Source organism: Oncorhynchus tshawytscha, linkage group LG04 (assembly GCF_018296145.1).
Source record: "Oncorhynchus tshawytscha isolate Ot180627B linkage group LG04, Otsh_v2.0, whole genome shotgun sequence".
NCBI lineage: Eukaryota > Metazoa > Chordata > Actinopteri > Salmoniformes > Salmonidae > Oncorhynchus > Oncorhynchus tshawytscha.
This window is the reverse complement of record NC_056432.1, coordinates 59,739,985-59,758,898: the sequence shown is the minus strand read 5'-3', so window position 1 is coordinate 59,758,898 and position 18,914 is coordinate 59,739,985. Positions and strand designations below refer to the sequence as shown.

At 43.1% G+C, this 18,914-nt stretch overlaps 1 protein-coding gene across 1 annotated transcript; it reads right to left on the bottom strand.

Annotated features, from left to right (window-relative positions):
- Positions 1–263: 263 nt before the first annotated feature.
- Positions 264–18,319, bottom strand: slc22a31 (solute carrier family 22 member 31). Its single transcript, XM_024418788.2, has 9 exons — positions 17,736–18,319; positions 15,149–15,252; positions 14,800–14,954; positions 7,648–7,816; positions 5,226–5,371; positions 3,292–3,400; positions 2,893–3,107; positions 2,461–2,572; positions 264–2,361 (listed from the first exon to the last, which is right to left on the bottom strand). Exons 1-9 carry the CDS (start codon positions 18,123–18,125, stop codon positions 1,956–1,958), a joined length of 1,806 nt encoding a protein of 601 aa, XP_024274556.1. The 5' UTR covers positions 18,126–18,319; the 3' UTR covers positions 264–1,955.
- Between the last annotated feature and the right edge of the window lie 595 nt (positions 18,320–18,914).

Here is an 18,914-nt window from a genome sequence, read left to right as displayed (position 1 = left end):
AATTGATAGGCTGTTCCAGATGTCATGTTCTGAAGCCCTGACTGAGACAACTGCTGTTCCTCTGTCTCCCTTTCCCTGTTCTTATACAGCCCTAGAGTCACGGAACACTGTCCATTGAGCACATTTTACTTCATTTTGACATACACAAAACTAAAACTCAAGGGCAGGTTAGATTGGTGTTTCACTCAACAAAACAGTGTCTATGATCCCATCTGGCTCCATCATTTTGAGAACGCTGTACAAACAGACATTGTGAACTTGGCAATGGTGTGTTTGGACTTACTCCAAGCCATCTTATTTTATTTACACTGAAATACGTTTCCAATTCTTCAAAATACAAAAATCTGACTTTGTTGATAAAAACATAACACAAAGTTGAAAGACAAATGGTGGATTTTGTATATTCAATACATTTATAAGAGAACAGCACCATCTTGTGGTAAGCATTGTATCAGACATATGAAGCACAGGGCAGCACTCAAAACATTTTCAGTTTCGGGCCATTCAAACTTCCTGTTTAATATTATTAATGTTAATATTATTCACGAGGTCACTGGTAATGCTTTAACTGATTTCATTTTTGAAAAGTGAGGCGAGCAAAGCAAATAAAAATGAAAAATACAAGTGGATCAGCTTCAGAAAAATACTATAGCAACCTTAGTTCAACACCCAGTGACCTCGTTAAGACCCCATTGATGTCAAAAGTAGAATAGCATTGTTGAAAATGTCCTGGCCGGGTCTGTTCGTTTACCATAATCTGAAAGGAAGTTGTGCATCTCTTTACTTGATGCTCGAGGACACTGTTATTCTATTTGTTTTTCTACGAGAATTGTGAAAAGAGGGGGGATGAAAAAGGAAGAGCGAATGAGTTAAGAGTGTAAACATCCTATCCAACAATAACGTAAAACAGTTCCACAGCCAGGCCAAGAAGGGCAATACCTCAAACCACAGTCAAATACCAAAAAGAGCAGTGAAATGTGGTTTAATAGTTGATAAAAATGTATTTAATTAAATTACTTATAGAACGTTAAGTATCATGTCCTAGCAACTGCCTTCTTTGAACAGGAAAGGTCACCGTTTAAGGCAGAGAGATGGACGTGATACAACTAAGCACAATGAGGTAAAGTCCCATTTGAAAGGTTATAATGACTCAGAGTAAAGGTCATATTTCAATCATTTTAACAACTTTGTTCCTGGTGCAAATCATCATGTGACAACATCTCATGTTCTTAAAACACATCCAACAAGTGGACAGGATGAAATGACCTTTCATTGCTTAGGTCATATTATATTAATATTAAAATCAAACAATTGGCTACAATACATTCCAGTTTGAGCCAAACTGACTTCTATCTGTGAGGTCCCCTCGTTGATTCACCAATGAGTCAGATTAAGTAACAGTCAGGACCCTGCTCTTTCTCTTTGCAGTCACAGGCACAAGACAGCAGTACTGAAAAGCATGAGTCACCAGTTAAGTGGACAAGCAACGCTTCTCAAGTGAGCCTTAGTGGTTAATAAAAAGCTGCACGCTGCACAGCCTGGAGAAGAGAGGTTTGTTAAGACAGTCTTAGAAACAGCAGATCTCAATCAGTACAAAAACAAAGGACTCGCACAGTCTTTCAGCAGAGTCTGTGCAAGCACACACACAGATCGTTTTTGTTGTATTGTTTGAAACACTTGGCACAACAACAAAAAAGACAGACACAGTAAATACACACATCTCCAACTCTCCTCCCCTTCAAAATATCCAAGAAGACCCGTCGTTCAGAGCGATACGAGTCTGGATCACACCGTCTCAGTCTGGTGAAAGGGAACCAGGCAGCTAGCCCAGGATGATACCAGGGAGAGATATCCAGTGGGTTTGAGGTGAGGTCTCTCTGTGGGAGAGGAGGATGGGTGATGGTAGTTAGAGGCTGCTAAGATAAGTCCTCTCTTAGTGCCTCTTCCTCCAGTATTCAGTGCACAGCGCTGTTGGAAGGCAGCAGTGGGGACTGGGAGGGCACAACGATCTTATAGGGTAAATTGTCTTCGATGAGCATCTTCCTGGTGGCGGTGACCAGGCGGGAGTAGTTATCAGGGTTGTACTCGGAGGCTCCACACCGGGTATAGAGCAGGGGCAGGGTGTCTTCATGGGACAGGAAGAGAGGGGGCCGTCGCTGGCCCTCTCCATCCTTCAGGGAGTCGGGTAGCGGCTTGCGCTTGCTCTCCGGCAGCAGCATGATGGACAGCACCGAGAGGACGGCGAAGGAGGCGAAGATGACGTGGTGGAGGAAGAAACCCCTGTTGTTCTGGAGCTCCATCATAGAGGAGGCAGCCATCCCCATACAGCCAGACGCAAGCACCAGCCCCAGACAACCACCACTGAGACAGAGGGAGAGAGAGGGTCAGGAGAGATATAGAGCTCACTAACATTGTCAAGGGCACCTGACCCAGCATTCTGAGAGTAGACATAATACTCACCGGACTACGGTGGGCATGACCTCACTGGCGAAGAATGCACTGAGCATGGCCAGGGCCTGGGAGAAGAGGAGCCCCAGCACAGACAGCACCAACACCAGCACTCCACAAAGATCTAGAGAAGGACAAGGACACGTCTTTCTGATGACTTACTAAACTAGGAAGCAGGCAATTTAAAAGAAAATTGACCTGAAATAACCTGAAAAAAATTGAATGGCCAATCAGAATCATAACAGTGACATCGTTATGAATGAGGTCATTGTGGAAAACCTATGGCTATTGTACAAGGAGAAGAGTTACTAATGAACCATGTACAGGGGAGAGAAGACCGTATGAGACCCTGTATTGGTGCACTTAAAGAAAATGTGTGTATAGAAATAGTAAAGCAACGTAGTATCATCATCATAGCACAGAAATAAAGCAGGTTAAACCTACACTGTGTGAGGGCCAGCAGCAGCAGCGAGGACAGGCCGGTGATAATGGCAGACAGAAGCAGGATACCACGGCGACCAAAGAGGTTGACGGACAGGCAGAGGAAGATACATCCCAGAGCTCCAGTCACCACACGCAGGAAGTAACTAAAGTAGAAGTTGTGGGAGTAGCTGCGAAGGTTCCTGATGAAACAGTACTGGATGCCTGTGCCTATGAACCTGGAGGAGGAGGAGAGTTTGGAAAGGTGAGGTCCTTGGCCCAAAACATGAAACTTACTCTGTCCAAACTGTACTGTTAAAAGCAGCTGCGGTAAATGGTAACATTACCATTCCTCTTGGCTGTATTGTTCAGTTGGGGGAGTCATATAGAAGGTCATACAAGCTGTGTTAGCTCCTAACTCACATAGTAAAGCTAAGGATGAGGCAGTTCCTCCAGATCACTCGGGTGGAATGCAACTCCAGGACTGAGTGGTAGCAAGGCTGGGTATAATCTGGGTACTCTGCATCGATCTCTACCGAGAAGAAAAGGAGAGGGAGGGAGAGAAGGAGAAATATGAGCCTGCATTCACACTGCCAATACCAAAGCCAAAGGGCACTTGACCCAAACGCTGTTCACTCGGTACAAACATATAACCCACATTCCATAGGGAATCTCTCTCCTCAGAACCAGTGCCTACGATTAAATCACACTAAATGGAACCATTCAGTCGGACTAGAAGTTAAGAGCGTTGGGCCAGTAACCGAAAGGTCTCTGGTTCGAATCCCTGTGCCGACTAGTTGGAAAATCTGCCGGTGTGTCCTTGAGCAAGGCACTTAACCCTGATTGCTCCTGTAAGTCACTCTGGATAAGAGCATCTGATAAATTACCAAAATATAAAATGTCATGGGTCTTGATTTGGACTAAGGTAATTCCAGTTCGCGATTTAGTACACTACGGTCGCATTGAAATGTCCAACAAACAAAGAGCTCTTATCGTGACTACCACAGGAGAGCACAGGTGTTGGATGCTCTCACTCATTAAGTGACTGGCTGCCTGTGAAAGGCTGTGCCTGTGAAAGAGCTCCGATATCTAGCTGGCACAGGTAACCAGGCACACTTCTGAACCATCTCAGAAATGTCCAATGCTACGTGTACCTCAAACAAAGTTCACTAATATTGGATATGAGGGAATGCTGTGAGTGGACTGGATGGGTTGTCTGTTAGGTGTTGCTGTGCTGATTGTGGATAAGTGAAAACCAATAACCTAACATATGGGGAAACCTGGGCGTTTGGATGTATCGCCCAAAGCATTAGTTTACCTCTCTAACAATGCAGCTACAAGGTTAAGATAAAGATTTTTGGTTTGGGTGCCAGGCAGGTATTAAACCTGCTGAAAGGAAGAGAATAGGACAGAGAGAGTACAGCTACCACACACACACACACACACACACACACACAGAAGTGGCTGCCTAGAGTGTAGCCTGTTTGCCAGGTATCCTCTCTCTCCCCTGGCACACCACAGGGGTAACCCAACCAATAATACCTCACACAATAATAAGGATTAGAGCGACTCATAGGTAACCGACTATAGAGAACCCAGTCATCAACAAATGATTTGCAATACTCTGCGTTAGTGAATGGGTGTATGAAATTGTGTGGGTGTAGACAAAACAAAAAAAAGTACCTAAGTCTCTAAGGACAGAAAACCATAGGAACCAATATAAATCTAGTTCAATCAATAATCCCATATAATAAAAAATCTCAAATGCACACTCTGTTGAACACCACTGTCACAAATATGTCCTGAAAGCAATAATAGGCCAGCAGTACTGAACATACTATGGCGTGCAGCGCAAAAAAAAAAAAAAATCAGCTCCAGTGTGAAGCACTGGATCGAGAGAGGGCTAGGTCTTAGCTATAAACTCCAGGCTTTCAGTTGCACTCGTCTGCCAGTCTGGTTTGTTGGTTTATTTGTCAACGCTTCGCAAACAATGTTGCTACTAATCCATGCGATCAATGACAAGAGCGGTCCCAACAGATTCAAAACACGACATTGAGCGGTAACACCGGCGATCGATTTAAACACTTTACGAACTAAGCACGCTGAAAATAAACAAGACTTCTGCAAAGAGATACCCACAGTCAAAACTACCGCGTCAACCGACAGCTCTCACTGAGCGGAAGAGTCATTTTCATTTCCTCCTTCCTGACTGCTGATGCGCTCTTAAAAGTGGCAACACACGGTAAAGGCTCCGTGCAGGATTTCGCTGCAACCGATTACACTACCAAAGGCAGCAGACATTATTCATTGACATAGACCAGCTAAAAGGGTCAGGATAGGGTGGGGGATGATGATACCTGAGAGCAGGTTCTCAGCAGGGTAGATGTCCTCATTGAGATAGACTCTGTTTCTGGTGGAGAAGATCTGGAGACACCTCTTAGCCTGGTGGATCTGACCTGTGGCCAGAAGCCAGCGGGGAGACTCGGGAAACACTGATGGACAACTGAGGGGGATACGAGAAAACAGGAATATAAAAACACACGTCTCTTTCTCCATCCATGACACTCTCTCTACTTCCTGTCCTTCCACAAAAATGCATAATAATTATAACACACATCCCTCTTTCTCTATCCATGCCTTTAAACTTTTTGGTTCGAGGGCCACATCGGCCACATTTTTTGGGGGGACCAATTGCTTGTTCAAGTCAATTTGCGGGGGCCTCCATAGTTGCGCAGCGGTCTAAGGGACTGCATCACAGTGCTTGAGGCGTCATTACAGACCCGGGTTCGATCCCAGGCTGTGTCACAGCTTGCCGTGACTGGGAGACCCATGAGGCGGTGCACAATTGGCCCAGCGCTGTCTGGGTTAAGGGAGGGTCTGGTAGGCCAAGATTTCCGCTCTAGTGACTCCTGTGGCGGGCTGGGCGAATGCACTCTGACACGGTCACCAGGTGTCCACGGTGTTTCCTCCGACACATTGGTGTGGCTGGTTTACGCGTTAAGTGGGCATTGTGTCAAGAAGCAGTGCTGCTTGGCTGGGTTGTGTTTCGGAGGACACTCTCTCGACTTTCGCCTCTCCTGAGTCCGTACGGGAGTTGCAGCGATGGGACAAGACTAACTACCAATTGGATATCTGATAGGTGAGAATTGTCTGTTAATTGAATGATTAGAATATTCCGCCCTGAAACATATCATTGTATTGTATTGATTATAATGTATGAAATCATAATCAATAAATGTGTAGTCCTAGTCAGAATTAGGGTGATACAATATGCCTTTATGGTATTCTAAACACAGACTGTCTCAGCTTGGTGTCGACCTGACTAGAGATTTGTTGAGATGACGGGGAGTACGTCTCAAGGACAAAGTCACTATCTCTGTCGGCTGGGTAGTGAGACAGACAGTGTGTGCGTAGCAGGACATGTGTGTGCGTATGTTTGTGTGTGCGTATGTTTGTGTGTGCGTATGTTTGTGTGTATGTGTGTGCGTATGTTTGTGTGGGCATATGTTTGTGTGTGCGTATGTTTGTGTGTATGTGTATGTGTGTGCGTATGTTTGTGTGTGCGTATGTTTGTGTGTGCGTATGTTTGTGTGTATGTGTGTGTGTGTGTGTGTGTATGTGTATGTTTGTGTGTATGTGTATGTGTGTGTATGTTTGTGTGTATGTGTGTGTATGTTTGTGTGTATGTGTGTGTGTATGTTTGTGCGTATGTTTGTGTGTATGTGTGTGTGTATGTTTGTGTATATGTGTGTGCGTATGTTTGTGCGTATGTTTGTGTGTATGTGTGTGTGTATGTTTGTGTATATGTGTGTGCGTATGTTTGTGTGTATGTGTATGTGTGTGCGTATGTTTGTGTGTATGTGTATGTGTGTGTGTATGTTTGTGTGTATGTGTGTGTGTATGTTTGTGTGTATGTGTGTGCGTATGTTTGTGCGTATGTTTGTGTGTATGTGTGTGCGTATGTTTGTGTGTATGTGTATGTGTGTGCGTATGTTTGTGTGTGCGTATGTGTGTGCGTATGTTTGTGTGTGCGTATGTTTGTGTGTGCGTATGTTTGTGTGTATGTGTGTGTGTGTGTGTGTGTATGTTTGTGTGTATGTGTGTGCGTATGTTTGTGTGTATGTGTGTGCGTATGTGTGTGTGTGTATGTTTGTGTGTATGTGTGTGTGTATGTTTGTGTGTATGTGTGTGTGTATGTTTGTGTGTATGTGTGTGCGTATGTGTGTGCGTATGTGTGTGCGTATGTGTGTGTGTGTGTATGTTTGTGTGTATGTGTGTGCGTATGTTTGTGTGTATGTGTGTGCGTATGTTTGTGTGTATGTGTGTGCGTATGTTTGTGTGTATGTGTGTGCGTATGTTTGTGTGTATGTGTGTGCGTATGTATGTGTGTGTGTATGTGTGTGTGTGTGTGTATGTGTGGGCGTGAGAAGTCAGTATAAAATGAATTGATTTGTATTCTTGACTTCAGAACGTTCCCGTGAATAAACATTTAACTTTGGTAGACTGGGCCTCTGTCTGTTTCCTTTTCTATCAGTATCTTACAAATCCTGATATAACAGACTAAGGGTAACTTAATTGAATTGGTAAATGAACAGGAGTATAGAATTCTCATGACAATATCACAAAATTTATGAGAAAAAAAAACACAAAAAACAATTGAGAAAAATAAATAATAATTGTCTCGCGGGCTGGATTGAAGTACCCGGTGGGCCGTACTTTGCCCCCCCCCCCTGGCACTATACCGGGTTTACACAAAAAAAGTGCTTATGACAGACTCACCACCAATAGGAGAGCAACAGGAGCAGTGGCAAGGTTGCCACTGCTTGAAGAACTGGCCAATCACGACAGAGCACCGCCAGCCCTGGCAACAAGAGCTCTGCCACGACGGCAAAGAAACCACTGACCATTTCAACCATGAGACGATGGGGAGGGTCACACAGCTCCAGTCCTGGAGAACACACAAAGGGAGATGAAGAGAGGATGAAGGAAGGAGATAGAGGAAAGAGAGAAAGAAAATGCAAATAGTAGCCTGACTGACCATAAAACTATTTGTGACCATTTGTGTGGTGTGAAATTCCTCTCTACTTTGACCTAAACTCCAATGCCCTAGTTCTCCTCCTTCAAAACCCCTCACAGAGAAAACAAAGGAAATAAATACACATTTTCTTCCACTATGTTCTGTCCTGCTATTGTTCCCCCACTCCCCCTTTGAAGAACTCTCTGGCAGTAGATCACTGAGAGGCAGTCCTCCAGAATACAGCCTAAAACCAGAATTTAACCAGTGACCTTAGAGGAATGTAAGAAGAGCAAATGTGTGTGTGGGTGTGTTAAAGACAGACTGCGGTGGGCCTCCCTCTCAGGCTGTATCTAGCACCATTACTCCTACACACAGAAGGGTCTTAAAAACACATGGAGCACCGCTTGACCACTTTCACTCAGCAAAGAACACACCATTTCATACAATTAGCTCACAATCACAGGAAGGTTACAGCAAGAAAACCACAAACCCCCTAACAATGGAACAACACTGGGGAGGGGACAACTCTTGGTCTAGGGATGGTCTAGCCCAGAGAGCCTTGAGTTACCTCACACTCAAGCCATCTCTGAGAGAGGGAGGGGGTGTAAAGGGGGAAGGAGAGAGTCAGTGAATAAGTAATGCTCAGCTTGGCTCCAGGCTGTGTGTTCCAACCAGTGCCCTTTGAACCCTAATAAGACAGCAGTGCAACAAGATGGCACCCGGTGACCCGGGTATGGGACCACAACCCCTAACCCGTCACCCTCCCCTACCCCTTTAACATCCCCCAATCACTTTTCCCTCCAGTGATCCTTGATGTTTATTGGCAACAGAGGGAAACCCCTGTGGGATCATGGGACATAAGGTAAGGACTTTCTAACCCCCATAGCAGCAATAGAGGGCTATGGTCAACCTGGAAGTAACAAACATAAATCCGGGTCATTCCAAATAGTATGACACGTTTCGTATGGTATTTATTAATTTGTGGCTATCCATCATCCATTTCGTACGATGTTACGAATTGCAATTCGTACAATATGTTACAAATTCCAATTTGTTGTAGCTAATGTTAGCTAGGTGGCTAACTTTAGCTGGGTTTGGAGTTAAGGTTAGGAGTTAGGTTAAGGTTAGGGGAAGGGTTAGCTAACATGCTAAGTTGCAAAGTAGCTTAAAAAATAGAAAGTAGTAGAAAATGTTAAAATCAAAAGTCAGTGATGAGATTCAAACACACAATCTTTGGGTTGCTAGATGTTAGGCGTTCGCGTTATATGCCCAGTCCACCCATCACCACTGCTTTTGTTTGCCTTCTGTCTTATGTTGTAACCATACCAAACATAAAATACTCATTTGAGTGTCTCCGATTTACTTATACTATGTCATGTCGAGTCTATGAGACCAGGTTGCTATGGGAAGTAATGGGGGAATGCCACACAGCCTCTTTTTTATTTTTATTTTTACAACGTCAATATGTATTTGTTCTCAATGTATTGACGTGAAACTGGTAACAGTTGAGAAAAAAGTCAATAGTTGGAAGAGTTGCAGAGTTAATTGAAAATAATGCCATTGTTGATTAGATACTTTTTCATCAGACTATTTTCTCTTTAACCATATGGACAATATTGACACAAAAAATGTAAACTATATATGAATACAGTTATCCAAGTATAAATGACCAGAGTTACGATAGATTACCAAAATGACTGAAGATTCCCGTAATTTTGGTAAATTACCAGTAGCTTTGCAGTACTTTTAGAAAAGTGGCAGCGAATTGTCTCAGTTCCATTTATTTCTATGCAATATTGACGTGATTGATTAATCTGTGTGCGCTATTGATTAAAGTAGAACAAGCTAATCAATTTCAGTCTGGAGTGACCGTTTGGTAACTGTTGATAGGTGAGCAGTTAAGATACTAATTTAGCAAAATACAATGAACAAAAATATAAACACAACTTCAAATATTTTCCTGAGTTACAGTTAATATAAGGAAATCAGTCAAAAATAATAATAATTAGGCCCTATTCTATGGATTTCACATGGGAATACAGATATGCATCTTTTGGTTACAGATACCCGAAGAAAAAAATTAAAAGTAGGGGCATGGATCAATATCTGGTGTGACCATCATTTGCCTCATGCAACGCGACATATCCTTTGCATGGAGTTGATCAGGCTGTTGATTGTGGCCTATGGAATGTTGTCCCACTCCTCTTCAATGGCTCTGTGAAGTTGCTGGATATTGGCAGGAACTGGAACAAGCTCTCACACACGTTGATCCAGAGCATTCCAAACATGCTCAACATGTGACATGTCTGGTGAGTATGCAAGCCATGTGGAACATTTTCAGCTTCCAGGCATTGTGTACAGATTCTTGCGACATGGGGCCATGCATTATCATGCTGAAACAGGAGGTGATGGAGGTGGGTGAATGGCACGACAATGGGCCTCAAAATCTCGTCACAGTACCTCTGTGCATTCAAATTGCCATCGATAAAATGCAATTGCATTCCTTGTACATAGCTTATGCCTGCCCATACCATAACCCCACCGCCACCATGGGGCACTCTGCTCACAAAGTTGACATCAGCAAATCGCTCGCCCAAGCAACGCCATACAGTCAGTCTGCCATCTGCCCCGTACAGTTGAAACCGGGATTAATCCGTGAAGAGCACACTTCTCCAGCATGACAGTGGCCATCGAAGGTGAGCATTTGGCAAGAGCTCTGGTGGACATTCCTGCAGTCAGCATGCCAATTGCACTCTCCCTTAAAACTAGAGATATCTGTAACATTGTGTTGTGTGACATTTTAGAGTTTCCTTTTATTGTCCCCAGCACAAGGTGCACCTGTGCACATGCTATTTAATCAGCTTCTTGATATGCCACATCTGTCAGATTATCTTGGCAAAGGATAAATGCTCACTAACAGGGATGTAAACAAATTTGTGCACACAATTTTAGAGAAGTAAGCTTTTTGTAGCTATGGAAGATTTCTGGGAAATTTTATTTCAGCTTATGAAACCAACACTTTACATGTTGCATTTATATTTTTGTTCAGTATACAAGTGACGTGTGTATAGGGAGCATTTAAAAAAATCTATTGTCTTCAACATCAGAACTTATTTCAGCATATTGATATAAATTTGGACATTTAAAACTGGTGTTTTGACACCATAACAACAGGAAGCAGCAACAGTATTTTTCTCAACTTATGTTTTAGTAATATAAACTCAGCAAAAAAAAGAAACGTCCTCTCACTGCCAACTGCGTTTATTTTCAGCAAACTTAACATGTAAATATTTGTATGAACATAACAAGATTCAACAACTGAGACATAAACTGAACAAGTTACACAGACATGTGACTAACATAAATGGAACAATGTGTCCCTAAATAAAGGGGGGTCAAAATCAAAAGTAACAATCAGCATCTGCATTAAGTACTGCAGTGCATCTCCTCCTCATGGACTGCACCAGATTTGCCAGTTCTTGCTGTGAGATGTTACCCCACTCTTACACTAAGGTACCTGCAAGTTCCTGGACATTTCTGGGGGGAACGGCCCTGGCCCTAGTCCTCACCCTCCGATCCAACAGGTCCCAGACGTGCACAATGAGATTGAGATCCGGGCTTCTCGCTGGCCATGGCAGAACACTGACATTCCTGTCTTGCAGGAAATCACACACAGAACGAGCAGTATGGCTGGTGGCATTATCATGCTGGAGAGTCATGTCAGGATGAGCCTGCAGGAAGGGTACCACATGAGGGAGGAGGATGTCTTCCCTGTTACGCACAGCGTTGAGATTTCCTGCAATGACAACAAGCTAATTTCTATGATGCTGTTAATACACCGCCCCAGACCATGACTGACCCTCCACCTCCAAATCGATCCTGCTCCAGAGTACAGGCCTCGGTGTAACGCTCATTCCTTAGACGATAAAAGCGAATCCAACCATCACCCCTGGTGAGACAAAACTGCGACTCTTCAGTGAAGAGCACTTTTTGCTAGCCCTGTCTGGTCCAGCGACGGTGGGTTTGTGCCCATAGGCAACGTTGTTGCCGGGTGATGTCTGGTGAGGACCTGCCTTACAACAGGCCTACAAGCCCTCAGTCCAGACTCTCTCAGCCTATTGCAGACAGTCTGAGTACTGATGGAGGGATTGTGCGTTCCTGGTGTAAATCGCGTAGTTGTTGTTGCCATCCGTTACCTTATTTTATTATTATTTATTTCACCTTTATTTAACCAGGTAGGCTAGTTGAGAACAAGTTCTCATTTACAACTGCAACCTGGCCAAGATAAAGCACAGCAGTTCGACATATACAACAACACAGAGTTACACATGGAATATACAAACATACAGTCAATAATACAGTAGAAAAAAATCTAAGTCTATGTACAGTGAGTGCAAATGAGGTAAGAAGGGAGGTAAAGGCAATAAATAGGCCATGGTGGTGATGTAATTACAACATAGCAATTAAACACTGGAATGGTAGATGTGCAAAAGATGAATGTGCAAGTAAAGATAATGGGGTGCAAAGGAGCAAGATAAATAAATAAATACAGTATAGGGATGGGGTAGTTGAATTTGCTGTTTACAGATGGGCTATGTACAGGTGCAGTGATAAGTGAGCTGCTCTGACAGCTGGTGAGGGAGACATGACTCTCCAGCTTCAGTGATTTTTGCAGTTCGTTCCAGTCATTGGCAGCAGAGAATGGGGCCTGTCCCGCAGGTGTGATGTTCGGATGTGCCAATCCTGTGCAGGTGGTTGTTACACGTGGTCTGCCACTGCAAGGATGATCAGCTGTCCGTCCTGTCTCCATGTAGGGCTATCTTACGAATCTCACAGTACGGACATTGCAATTTATTGCCCTGGCCACATCTGCAGTCCTCATGCCTCCTTGCAGCATGCCTAAGGCACATTCACACAGATGAGCAGGGACCCTGGGCATCTTTCTTTTGGTGGTTTTTAGAGTCCTTTTTAGTGTCCTAAGTGTTCATAACTGTGACCTTAATTGCCTACCGCCTGTAAGCTGTTAGTGTCTTAACGACCGTTCCACAGGTACATGTTCATTCATTGTTTATGGTTCATTGAACAAGCATGGGAAACCGTGTTTAAACCCTTTACAATGAAGATCTGTGAAGTTATTTGGATTTTAATAATTATTTTTGAAAGACAGGGTCCTGAAAAAGGGACCTTTCTTTTTTTGTCGAGTTTACATGGTACTTATAATTTTTTAACATGTTTCTACTTAAATCAGATAAAAACCTCAGAATGAACCCAAAAATGTGCTAGGATTGATTGATTTTGATGATATTAGTGAAATTGTGAGAATGATTTCGTCCTGGCTTCCCATAGATCATTGTCCCTACACAACGCTAAGGGAAGCACTTTGTGTGGGAGCTTTCGATATATGGGTTTGGTCTATAGTTATCCAACAGATGTTAGCCACTGACACACTTCTGAGTGAGAAGTAATAAAAACTGCTATTAAATATATTTAAATAGATTTTGCCGACTGCTTTAATTCAGCTAAACAAAGTCGGATGTAGAACTCCCACCTGAACTGTCCAGAATACAGAAATCTACAATATGATCCACATGACCATTTCACAAATTAGATTACATTTTGAAGAGGAAACGTGATTACATTTCACAGAAATACACTGCGCTGACGTAAGAACAATACCAGTAACTGCCCTAGGCTTGGGAGGTATACCGTATACAGGGGTATACCGTATACCGGGGTATTTAGAAATAGCCACAGGAGGCTTTTTTAATACCGTCAATACCGAAGTTTTTCAATAAATTTACATTTGTAGCTTTTTAAGTAAATACCTGCAGTCAACTTTTGCAATACTTTCAGAAATAAAGCAGACCGCGTTCTTCATTTCACCTTTCACATTACGAAGCTTACCGCAGCTCCCCAGAACAGTTGAGCCAGTTAAGTGTTTGTTTGTAAATTGCACAGCGGGGAAAAGCAGGAGCAGTTGAGTTTAGCTGTGAATTGACAGGGGTCGTGTTTCATATTTAAAGTCAACAGTTTTTTTGCTTCAATCGTGATCAGGACCGTGCAACTACTAACTAAACCACTACTGTTTTCCTTCACAGAAAATACATTTGTGCAACACATTCAGAAAGTGCGCAACGCTATTTGGCTGGCAGCCACACAAGTGAATGAGCTTACAATGAAAAAGCACGTTTTTTTTTGCTTGAAGTTTTTTGCTTTGAAGTTAATATTGCATTTGACCAGAGAAAAGTAGACGACTACACCGAGAAAAGTACAGGAGAAAAGCAGCTACACATCAGTCAGAGCGCTGGCTGCTGATAGAATGCCCATTGGTGAATTCCCAGAGTGGAAAAGTGCAACTGAAGCACAAAATGTGTCTGATACAGAGCAGAAATGACAATAAGAAGCATTTTAGATCTGCGTTTACAAAAAATGCAGGAAGATATTTCTTATGCGTTTTATATTTATTTTCTGGGTGAAAAACGCTTGCATTTTGCATTAACGCAACCCTCAAATTTACACTTGCTAGTTATCTACGTAAGTGGCTGAATTAATAAGGAGATGGGGCATCATATAGTGTTAGCTTTCTTCTGTGTTTGGAAAGTCAAAGCCCTTTGGATGACTTATCTGTACAGCTTCCCCTGCCATCATGGACAGTTGCTGCTTTGCGTGATGCATTATTGTCTGTACCTTCTTGCCCTTTGTGCTGTTGTCTGTGCCAAATAATGTTTGTACCCATGTTTTGTGATGCTACAATGTTGTGCTGCTACCATGCGGTGTTGTCTTAGGTATCTTTTTATGCAGTGTTGTCTCTTGTCATGTGTGTTTTGTCTGATATGTTTATTTAATTTAAACTGCCCCATTAAGTGTGTACTCAGGAGTGAGCGGTATTAGTAGGGTGAGTCAAGTGTACTTACTGGCGAGGTAAGAGGAGAGGAAGACCCCAGCCAACATGGCGCCCTGAGACAGGCGTAGCAGCAGAAACACTACAGGGCTGTTGGACAGACACACAGCTACTCCTAACAGACCGGACAGAGACACAGACAGCAGGAAGCCCTGTCGACGACCCAACCTGAACAGAGAAAAGATAGTTAGAGACACATAGCTTCCCATGCACACATATTAAACATTCATAACAGCCTAATACCATCAATAACATAAACATTAAATATGTATGGTGAAATTAATACAATTGTAGTTTACAATTATACAAAAATACAACAGAAACATCACGCACACACACACAAAATGCAGAAGTGTAGCTACCAGTCACACACTGTGCCCAGGAGGACATATCCCACAATCCACCCTGTCATGAAGCAGATGTGCTGCAGAGGAATCTTCCAGTAGTCAACACACACTAGGTTCCACTGTGGAGCAGAGAGAGAGAGAGAGAGAGAGCGAGATGGTGAGTCATTCCACCTCAAAAAGAACAATAAAGAGGATTGACACCCACCATCTCAGATTGTTCTGAAATAGTTTCTGTAGTTAGAAAAAGATAAGATAGTGGCCTCCTAAGTGGGAGGCCACAATCCGGGTTAGATCCCAGGCTGTGTTGCAGCCGCCCACAACCGGGAGACCCATGAGGTGGCGCACAATTGGCTTAGCGTCGTTCGGGTTAGGGGAGGGTTTGGCCAGCTGGAATGTCCTTGGCCCATCACGCTCTAGCTACTCCTTGTGCTGTACGGTGTTGGTACAGATGGTTTCCGGGTTAAGCGAGCAGTGTCAAGAAGCAGTGCGGCTTGGCAGGGTCGTGTTTCGGAGGACGCATGGCTCTCGACCTTCGCCTCTCCCAAGTCTGTACGGGAGTTGCGGCGATGGGACAAGACTAACTCCCAATTGGATAACACGAAATTGGGGAGAAAAAAAGGGGTAAAAATGTAAAAATAAATAAAAATAGATTAGCATTCCTGAAACATTATTTGTTGAAATATAATTGATTTGACCCAAATTGGCCATTTTAAATGTTCAGGATTCATATAGTAACTATTTAGTTGCAATCAATTAGCTTAATTTCTCAGAGATAAAATTATTTTCAACAAAATAATGTTTCAGGAAGGCTAATCTTATCTGTTCCTAACTACAGAAACGATTTCAGAACAATCTGAGATGGCGGGTGTCATGGCTTTCTGAAATAACATGGAATGACCCTTTTGCCACATAGTTAGGAATGAGGTAAAAGAGCCAAGTCAATAGAGCCACTGAAATAATGACATAATGGGTGGCCCATTTCTTTGTCCAGGATTGCATTACCAGGGTAGAGAAATTCCGGGGGCAGATTGAACATACCCTATTTTTAAGGACTGTTAATAAACATGCTTGGAAAATGTTTGAGACTGTTTGAAACTGTAGCTCCATTATCCCTTATTATTATATAAGTGAGAATTATAGGCCAGTGGCACACACACACGCACACACACTTGAGGGCAATGGAAATCCTTGTGCGAAGGAGGAGGAATTCAGCTGTGTGATAGATATCATCTCCTGATTGAATAAGAGTGACTGCAGATAGGTTTATCACATTAGAGCCACTGCACTGTTTGGTTTCCAGTGCCTTCCACCATTCTTCACCCTACTCTAACGCTTTCTTTCTTCCTCCCTCCCCCATCTAATAATTTCATTTTGCTCCTTTTCCCTCCCTTGCTTCATCTCTTGATCTGTCGCTATCATCCCACCCGTTAAAAATCAGAGGAGGGGGGGGGGGCTGGTTGCCAGGGAAACATGCGTGAGAAAATACACCACATCAGGACTACTGTCTGCCTTGTTGAATTCCTGTACAGCCGGCACACACTCTCTCTCACACACACACCAGTATTTGCCTTGTGTCTGAACATTTGAGTAACTGCTGATACTTCTGTTTACCAAGATCCCGTTCCAGTATTTGCAGTGGGATGGGCCTGCCCCTTTTTTGATATTATAATGGGCTGGTGAGGTTTGTCCAGGTGCAATAAGTCAACATTTAGTTAACTTTTCCCAAGACGCAAAACAGGAGAGCGTTAGAGAGGCATTGACTGTGCTAGTCTGAAATAAGCATATAGGCCTAGTAGTAAAAAATATGAAAAGGGTTCCCTTAGAGCCAAATAAATTCAGTTGAACTCGAGTGTTCCTTGGTTATGAGATGGCTAAGGGTCAGTACAGAAAGATGAATGCTCATCCTAGACTGACCCCTCTCATGTGCTCTGTTGAGGACATATCTTCCCAGGAACTCCATCAGGGTGGAAGAACACGGTTGTCCCTGCATTTCCTGTTGTGCTGCTATCATCACATAATCACACATTCACCCATATTTCATGGCTCTGCACAGCAGTTTCGTTATGTAATTAACAGACTAATGTGATCTGATAAATAGTGCTAATAGGATTTTTTGTTGTTGAAATCTGGTAATCAAATTCAGCACATAACCAAAACACCATGTATCCTAGAGTTACAACTCTAAAGCATGTTAACCAACAGCAGACTTGAGCAATGAGTAGGACTAACAGGGCATGTGCCGTGTCATCTATTGACGTTATCTAGTAGGCCTATTGATGACCAACTCTAGCCCCAGCAGTCTGTCTGGGACAAGCTCAATAAACACAAATAGGAATTAAAAAGTTGCAAACCCCGAAGTAATAGGCTAAACCCAAATGTACTTTGAGTAGCCGACTTTGAATGGATGAATAACATTCGACAGGGCTTGGCAAAGATATTTACACATTAGCCTGAAAAGGCGGCTACTTGTAAAGCAAATCAGGTAAGGTAAATGCGTCGTCATAAAAACATCACTAGCACACGAATGATTGCTAATCTGCCAAAAGCACGAACTCTCCTAAAACAACCACAAACCATCGAATCCAAGTATATATTTGTTTACCTCTGTCACGTAGTTGCTCTGAAGCGCCGCAGCTTGGTCGTACTCCCATCCTCTCGTACATGGCACTATCTCCTTTGGAATGCTGTCTATGAAGTTGGAGACGTTTCTAGGGTACTTATAAAGTTTACAGTGACTCAGTCCAGAACCATTCACCCACGGTATGGCAAAATTGAGATACCCTTGTCTGGAATAATTACTGAAAAGAAAACCCGAAGGTAAAAGGGTCGGGTCGGGTTTACAGTGGTACGACCCGGGAATCAGGGTGTAAAAAACGTCGCAAAAAAGATTCAGCATCACAGCAAAATTCGGAAACCAGCTGAATATGGAAACAATTCTGTTATATCGTCCATATCCACCGATTTTGGTATAAATCTTCGTTTCAAAGTCCATTGTTAGAGACAATGCCGAGACAGCTGTTAGTCAGTAGTGTTGGACATCCACACACACCGCTGGGCATGGCAGGATAGGTTAGATGAGATAGCACAACTCCAGCCAAGTGGGCAGGTCGGTGAGTAACCGAAGTGTCATTGGTGGGAAGTCTATCTGCTCGTAGATCAGTGTTTGTACGCACTGTGGCCTAGGCCTATTTCGCACTGACAGATCGACATATTTCTTAACTTTATTTAGAGGATGATTTCAAATGGTTACCCTCTTCATATCTGACTCATAAGTAACCTACTATAAATGCTTCTGTGTCAACAAATATAATGGCATCTACTGGTCATATTGCATGGCAAAAAAATAGGCCTGTTATACCCACAGGTCTTTAGGTTTTTCTCCAAAGTCAAAACCCCTCATGATCATAGATCTAAATATCAGCCTAAACACACACTTTTCCAGGCGTCCTCCTGCTGGCCAAGCGAAAGATAAGAGCCAGTGTTTCCGCTACCTCTGTATAGACAGTTTTCTAATTGGTTTCAGTTGACCACTTTGGTGCCACAGAAGCCTGAATGTTGCCTTGAGGGCCTTTGGGACAAACCAGGGATTAAATATAGGGATGAAATTAAAATGTAAATTAAATCTGGTGCAACATATCCCTTCTCATACTCAGACTGATGATTTGTTGAACATTGTCCCTGACAAATAAAGTATACATAGGTGTAAAGTGTTACACATGTGTACACTGATTGGTATTCTATAAACTTAACTTGCCTGTGATAAATGTGCTAACCAATCTTA

What these genes read in the sequence shown, in the direction of transcription:
- slc22a31 (XM_024418788.2), bottom strand. Translation starts at nt 18,125, where the DNA reads ATGGACTTTGAAACGAAGATTTATACCAAAATCGGTGGATATGGACGA. An exon ending in AGAGCAACTACGTGACAGAG is followed by an intron (nt 15,253 to 17,735) that starts GTAAACAAATAT and finishes TCTGCTCCACAG; the next exon opens with TGGAACCTAGTGTGTGTTGA. An exon ending in CTGGGCACAGTGTGTGACTG is followed by an intron (nt 14,955 to 15,148) that starts GTAGCTACACTT and finishes TTCTCTGTTCAG; the next exon opens with GTTGGGTCGTCGACAGGGCT.